Below are 8,428 nucleotides of genomic sequence, written 5' to 3'. Positions count from 1 at the left end.
CACAAACACTATTGCTGCATAGTTTTGCCTTCGCTCTATGTCTTTTGCAGAAAAGAGTACTGGTAGTGTATCGTCCTGCCAGCCCTCAGTGTTTGTATGCATCAGACAGCACAGCTCATTATATTCCCATTACATATTTACACATACAGTAAACAGGAGAGCCAACAGTTCTACTCCGCAACATGCAAATCAATGAATGCATTACCTCGCGCAAACTCTCGCTGATGTTAGAGATGATTTAATGCTCATAGACGCTGTCTTGCAGGGCTGTCCCTCCGCAGAAGGACCGGAGGGAGGGATAGTTGGATGTAAGGAACGGGGGATGGGATGAAGAGAGAGAAAAGCCGGGGGTGGGGGGTTGGAGCAGGTTGGATGAATATATTTTGACCCTGCACTGCCAATTAATCCTACCTCTTTTTAATTGGGGCTGAATGGACTCCAAAGGGCAGTGTTGAGATGCACACACACACTATATTGTACCCGTTAGGCATTAAAGATGCAAGCCTCATTTGCATATAAACAAGGTCTTACGGGTGCAGTTCACTGGTCTCTGAACACAAGCAAACGTCTTAAACCCGAAAAGGCAGATTGGCTGTCTCCAATTTTAGCTACTTTTGTATTTCTCTACGCAGTGACTGTGCTTCCTTTACACTTCCACCCTTCAAACGCACATGCGCACACACAAACCCAGACATCCACGGAGCTGTCTGATGTGTGTGTCTCCCTATAATGCCTCTTATCTCCCTTTTCCTCCAAACACCCCCTCATCCCTAACTTTACAGCCCTCTCATTTCACGTCTTTGATCAGGGAAGTGGCGCACCACTGAAATGACAGTGGCTTGGTTTTAAGCACAGGTCTGCCGCAGTCCAAAGAACAGAGAGATTTTGGTAATGAAGGGGTTTGTTCCCTCCCAGAGCTTTTGTGTTAGTCAAAACCACACCAATATGTTCGTAGGAAGTTACCAACACCTGCTTCAGGATTTACACACAGAAAATTTGAAGGAATGGTTCGTTTAGTCATTTATTCACCTTTATGTTGCTCCAAACCATTGTTTTTCTTTCCTCTTTGAAAGAGATGTTTGTGCTGTTCTTTTCCATACAATGAAAGTGAATGGTGACCAACTACTCAACATTAAAGATCAGATCATATAAAGGAAGTCTTATTGTTGAGGTCAAGCACATGATCAATGAAAATTCATTTTATAATGAATGAATGAATTAGTTTTTTTCCTTTTAATTAATTTTTTTATTCATTTTGGGCTGAACTGTTATTTATAAATATACAAGAAAAGAGAAACCAGCGCTGTGTGCCGTAATGCATCCCCATGACATCATGCTCTGAGTTCAGTCAATGTCTCCTGTAGCCAAAAATCATCACGTTTAGGCATGAACGGGATACATCCATCTGGATCCAGTCAGTAGTGCACTTTATTTGTATTGAATTTGCATTAGGATACAAAACAGAATCTCATCTGACCTGAAGTTCATTGGAAAATTGATTGTTCTTAATATGACTCTAATATTGATTGCTCGTACATCAGAACAGCATCATGGAGCTAGCATATGAAACTTGAGGAAGCTGTCTGTGCATCGTGAATCATCCTCTGAAACATATTTAAATTTATACAACAGTGTTGATGAATTATTTATTCTGATCGGTTGACGGGCATTCCAAGATGTTTATTAATTTTCCATGATTGTATAATTGAATAATATTTCATGTTAAACATATTCGACTATGCATTCAATTTTATATATATATATATAAATATATTAAACAATATACATACAGTAAGTATATCATTTTAATTTCATATATTATAATATATAATGTTCATATTAAAATGTATTAATTAATAAATGTTTATTAAATTTAAACACACACACACTATATATATATATATATATATATATATATATATATATATATATATATATATATATATATGTGTGTAGTAATATTATTGTGTGTATATGTATATATATATATATATATATATATATATATATATATATATAATTACATATAATATAGTTTACATTTATTAATATTATATATATGATATTAAAAAGATGATTACATGCAGCATATATGTGTGTATGTATATATATTGTATGTATATTGTTTAATATAACTAATATATAATATCATTTTATTTAAAAAAATAAAATAAATACATTATTTTTGTTTAATACATCATTATATAAAATTTTTTTATTATTAAAATTAAATAATTAAAATTATTAAATGTTATATTGTAACATATTTTAATTTTGATTTTTTTAATTTTAAATCGTATTATAATTATTTAATTCTTTGTTGTGATATAAAATTTCATATATATATATATATATATATGTGTAGTAATATTATTGTGTGTGTATATATATATATATATATATATATATATATATATATATATATATATATATATAAATATATAAATTACATGTAATATAGTTTACATTTATTAATATTATATATATGATATTAAAAAGATGATTACATGCAGCATATATGTGTGTATGTATATATATTGTATGTATATTGTTTAATATAACTAATATATAATATCATTTTATTTAAAAAAATAAAATAAATACATTATTTTTGTTTAATACATCATTTTATACAATATTTTAATTATTAAAATTAAATAATTAAAATTATTAAATGTTATATTGTAACATATTTTAATTTTGAATTTTTTAATTTTAAATCGTATTATAATTATTATTTAATTCTTTGTTGTGATATAAAATTTCATATATATATATATATATATATATATATATATATATATAATAATAATTTAATATACCAAAAATCAATATATTTAAAAAAATAAAATTGATATCTTATTTTTTAATACATTATTCATTACAATATTTTAATATATTATTACATTTTATATTCTAACGTGTTTTAATTTTTCTTAATATTATTTAAAAAAAATCTTATTATTCTAATTATTATTTAATCAAACATGTCTCTCTCTGTTGTCAGGATCCCGTCTGCGTCAGGAAGACTCCGCACCCCGCATTGTGGAACACCCCTCCGATCTGATCGTATCCAAAGGTGAGCCCGCCACCCTAAACTGCAAGGCTGAAGGGCGGCCCACCCCCACCGTGGAGTGGTACAAGGATGGAGAGCGGGTGGAAACGGACCGGGACAACCCTCGATCCCACCGTATGCTCCTGCCGAGCGGTTCTCTCTTCTTTCTGCGTATCGTACACGGCCGGCGCAGCAAACCCGACGAAGGCTCCTACGTTTGTGTGGCCCGTAACTACCTGGGAGAAGCGGTTAGCCACAACGCCTCACTGGAAGTAGCAAGTAAGTGCTCGGCTGGTTTCTTATCGCACTGGGCTCTTGCGGTTTATGGGTGTCTGCATATTTATAGTATATGATATTAAGATTTCAGATGTGTTCTTAGCAGTTCATTAAGAGTCGTATCGTCTTCCAGGAGTGGTTTGAAAGCAGGCCAGTCTTAATTTGGCTTTGTGTTTGTGACTTTCCTGGCCTCGAACTGAATATAAGAGAGCCTGTAGCCTCTCCAGCTGAATAGAAAGAGTTTCCAGTTTCCTCCTGGGTCTCTGGGTCTCAATGGACTCAGTGGGTCGGATAATCTCGCTGGAGATGGGCAGGATGTGACTTTGCCACTGGACCTGCATGATGATCCTGATTGAGGAAACGGGCCAGACGGCCTGAAGAGAACAGAATAGGTCGCAGTAGGTGGTCGTGAGCTATAAAACTATAAAGTAGTTTATGATATTTACAGTAGAGATCACAAGATAGCAGTTACCCTTATCTGTAATGCTTTATTGAGGTGTGTTGTATCTCTCTGTCCAATTGGCATTCGTAGTTTTTCAGTTTCAATGAGTTATGCATCAGCCGGGTTAATTTCTAGAATTTAAAGAAATGTATTTGTGTAAAGGCTCAAAGCAGATAGTTTAAATGGGCTTATTACTTAAAACTTGTGGTTTTCAGTGATTCTCCTTGGCCTTGGATGTGATATGCATTACATACCGTCTCTCTTTAAGCTTGAAAGGACTGATCTCAGATATCAACCGCTTTTCAAGTATGCCTAGGAGCTGTCACCAAGCCTCTTGTTGTAATCTAATCGAGTCAGCGGTGGAGCTAGAGGGGGGTGAGTCGGTCGTGTAGTGTGTACCAATGGCATGTCTTACTCACCCTTAACATCTTACCCTTATGGAAATGTACTATATATATAGATATATAATATGGGCATTGGGGATATATGGGAATTGGTTTTAAAGTCAGAGTTGGAAACATCTTAAAAAATGTCTTTTTCCACAAATTTTGTAAGTATGCAAATTGTATAATATCCAAGGTACACATTTCTAGTAATTGTCCAAGTTTTGGAAGATTTTTTTTTTTTTTGTCTCCCCAAATTTGTCACTACCGAAACACAATAATAAATAATTTAATAAGAATGGTTACATTGGCCTATTAAAGGGTTAATTCACCCAAAAATGAAATTTTTGTCATCAAGTACTCACCCTCATGTCGTTCTACAACCTTAAGACCTTCGTTTGTCCTCAGAACACAAATTAAGATATTTTTTGATGAAATCCGAGGGTATCCGATTTACATCTGCCTTGTAAATATATATTTTTTGCTATTTTATTAAAAAGTTTTCAGAGGTAAGTCAATAACAATTATATTGTTAACAATATTTAAAGTGTAATTTATAAGATTTGTTGTATTTTGAATCCAATCTTTCTTTGTAAAAGGCATAAAGTTTATTATAGTGATTTCAAAGTTGAGAATTCATTAGTTTGAATATACATTGAACCTAACACTATAATAACATCTTAGTTGATAATTCAATATACTTTATTTTTGAAAAAAACATCCCATGTTTCGGTAGTGACTGCACATTTTCAGTAGTGACAGTAATGTGTTGGTAGCGACCACATCACATTACAAAATTTTAACTCGCATACTAAAACACTAATGGTTTGCATAATAGAACATACTAAAATTCAAATGATTTGCTTAACTGTACTAAAAGGTTGTTTATTTCCCCCAAATAAATGATTATAGTCACGACCAATTCACTGATGTCACTACCGAAACAGTCACAGCCAAAACATGTGGTGAAGTTTCAGATGTGACAATTTTAGATACTTTTGAGCCTAGCTCAAAGATGCTAATCAGCACATGGTTAGCTAGCACAGTTCTGAACAGTTGTACACAGGAAAAAAAAAAAACAACTAAATTTTATCGAATAACTCTCAAAAAACAATGTCACAACTGAAACTTCACCACATGTTTTGGTCGTGATTTTTTTGGTAGTGACAATTTTAGATACTTTTGAACCTAGCTCAAAGATGCTAATCAACACATGGTTAGCTAGCACAGTTCTGAACAGTTGTACACAGGGAAAAAAACAACTAAATTTTATCGAATAACACTCAAAAAACAATGTCACAACTGAAACTTGACCACGTTTTGGTCGTGATTGTTTCGGTAGTGACAATTTTAGATACTTTTGAGCCTAGCTCAAAGATGCTAATCAACACATGGTTAGCTAGCACAGTTCTGAACAGTTGTAAACACATATAAACTAAATTTTATGAAATAAATAAAAATGTTCAGAAAATAATTTTCTCTGAATTATGTTTTTTTTTTATTATTGTATTAGACATCTACTAAATTTAGTGAAATTTATGCATATATATTCTTAAAGTATTTCTTAGATATTTGGACAGTGTGGTAAGAGAAATAAACTGAATTCAAGTTATATCTTGAAAAAAAATATATATCTTAAATAATTTAAAAAAAAGTCCCAAAACAAGGTACAATGTTGATGAATAAAACAATTTTTGCAATCTAGTTGTTGTTTAACTGTGAAAGATCACAATGAACCGTGTAAAATCATACATTTAGTTGATGAAATATATATATATATCAAATATTTAAAATATTATATTTTTACATTTTCTTAAGGGTACCAGATGCAAAGCTACAGTGCTTTTATTAGCTCCTGTAGGGCCAATGTCAGTCAAACAGAAACATAAATTTGTGTGTGTGTGTTGAAGTTGGTGGGAAAATTATGCGAGCTTGGAGACTAAAAAGTGAGAAAATATCGTGCGGTATATCAAACAGAGGGTGATATACTGTATGCTGTTTGTTCTAGAGGCCTTTTTTTTTTTTTTTTGTAAGAACGAAAACAAGAAGCTTGGCGGGCGGGCGGACGACTTGGCCCGACATGAGGAAAAGCTCGGGCTGTTTGGCCGCAGCCTTCAGGCTGCTTATTCTGAATAAGGTTCAAACAGGACCATAATGACATAGTGGCAAAGCTCAAAACCCTCAGTGCCTGTCCGCTCCCTCCTCCCCCCGTCCCGCCGCCATGCATGTAATTACCCCGTTCAGGCAACCATGATGGAAACCTACGACAGGAAGGTAGTAGAATTCCTACCTAAACTCTCTTTTTCCATCCAAAACTAGACAGTCAGTGTCAGAGGCAAAAAGAAATCTATCAGTTCTCGGATATCAACACTCACCTACTTATTCAGACTGACACCAGGAATGTCAGTCGTACTATTGCCAAGAAAACCGCCGAAAAGGAAGTTAAGACCTCAAAATGTATTTGTTCTGCCTAGCCCGCTCTTACAAGAATCCAGTTTGAACACTGTGTACACAATCTTTCCTTTTTCTAAAGTTATTTTAATAATCCCGCTTTTACGAACGACCAGCACCCGGTGGACCGTAAATCTAATCCAACTTTCAACAAGCCATGTTTGGCCAGGCAATGACGCTTAGCGCAGATCTGTTGTGGGTTTATTATTAACTTCACGTACAGTGGAGCCTCTGTGCGACGTGCTGAGGTAAAATGGGTCAATCCGGGCATTCGCTCTGCTCTGGATGCCCTGTGTATGTCCCTGAAGTTGGATTTTGCCCCCTTTGTTTCCATGTTTTCCTTTCAATATGAAACTTGGAGGCTTATAATGCTTCATGTGTCACGCTTTGTTAGAGTATAATGACTCGCAGAGGAACAAAGAATGAGAGAGAGGAATGTAAGATGGGCTGGCTTTATCCATAAGAGCTCACTGTTCACCCCTATGGCTCCGGGCCACACGTTGCATAATGCGTAGTATCAGGCTGCGTTTTTAAGGATGACAGACGTGTCTGTTGGAGGATTTCTCGCACTCTAAAAACAGCTGTAAAAATGACGATCAAAGAAAAGGGAGTTTTAGGACCCGCATAAATGACAATGAGAGATTGTTAAAAGATTGATGGGCGGTAATGTGTGACTTTACTGTTATGATTACTTATAGTATGAAACAGGTTAGATTAGTTGGGGTTATAGCTCTGTGTACTGCAAAAATCATCCCTAATCTTTTTTTTACTCCTTTTTTTTGTGCTTAAAAATGGATAAATATACTTGAAGCAACACTGCATCAGATGTAATACTTTTTTTGCATAGATTGTAACTTGAATAGAAGCGTATTTTTTTCTTATTGCACTGGCAGATTCTTTAATGTGTTTATACTTAAAATAAGTAAAAAAAAAACAAAAAAACATTAATATCTTATGCTAATGTTGCTTCTTAAGTAAGGTCATGTGTCCAGTCCACCAAAGCGTTTTTTACCCAGCTGAAAACACTAGGTTCTCTTATCCACGGAGGCGTTGCTAGTATCTGTTTTCTGAAATAGTTTGTTTCTGAATCAAAAAATATCGATTCAATATAAAGTTTTTGCTTTGGCTCTTGTTTTCAATGATTTTGTCCCATTGTTGTGTTTGTTATTGTCATTTCACAAGCAGGATGTGATGGTTGGTCGGTGTGGTATTTATCCCGCCCCTCCTCCACTGCGATTGGACGGCTGGGTAGGAAGCATCAGTGATTAGCACTACCTTTAACCCAAAGTTGAACATTTTTCAATTCTTGCCGACCAGAGAAATGTCAAGCGCGCATGATATCGTTCAGCGCCTCGTCACACTGCTGGTGTTTTTAAATACGCGGAGCTCCCATTGGAAACAATTGAGAAATACATTGGTCTTAGGAAAAAAAATGCTTTGGTGGACACACAGCCTAAATGTACACTACCGTTCAGTAAGATTTTTGAAAGCATTTCATTGTTTTACTCAGCAAAGATGCATTGAATTGACCAAAAGTGACAGTAAAGACATTTATAATGTTACAAAAGTTTCCTTTTGCAAATATATGCTTTTCTTATTCATTAAAGAATCCTAGTTTACACAAAAATTTTAAGCTGTACAACTGTTTTAAACATTGATGATAATAAGAAATGTTTCTTGAGCACCATAATAGCTACTAAAAATTCAGCTTTGCCATCACAGAAGTAAATTACATTATAAAATATATTGAAATGGAAATTAATTATTTAAAAAAGTTATACTATATCACAATGTTATTGTTTATACAAGTATTTTTGATCA

The 8,428-nt window shown here is 34.1% G+C and overlaps 1 protein-coding gene across 1 annotated transcript in view; it reads left to right on the top strand.

Moving 5' to 3' along the window:
• The window catches only part of robo1 (roundabout, axon guidance receptor, homolog 1 (Drosophila)), a 251,938-nt gene that overhangs the window by 78,817 nt on the left and 164,693 nt on the right, over positions 1-8,428 (top strand). Inside the window, exon 3 of the mRNA XM_067366369.1 lies at positions 3,008-3,334. Within this exon, the coding sequence (XP_067222470.1) occupies positions 3,193-3,334 (142 nt within the window). The 5' untranslated portion in view covers positions 3,008-3,192. The remainder of the gene's footprint in view (positions 1-3,007; positions 3,335-8,428) is intronic.

This window comes from Chanodichthys erythropterus, chromosome 17, assembly GCF_024489055.1.
Source record: "Chanodichthys erythropterus isolate Z2021 chromosome 17, ASM2448905v1, whole genome shotgun sequence".
NCBI classification, from domain to species: domain Eukaryota; kingdom Metazoa; phylum Chordata; class Actinopteri; order Cypriniformes; family Xenocyprididae; genus Chanodichthys; species Chanodichthys erythropterus.
Note: the sequence above shows the minus strand (reverse complement) of the source record. Positions and strands in the feature narration are given on the sequence as shown.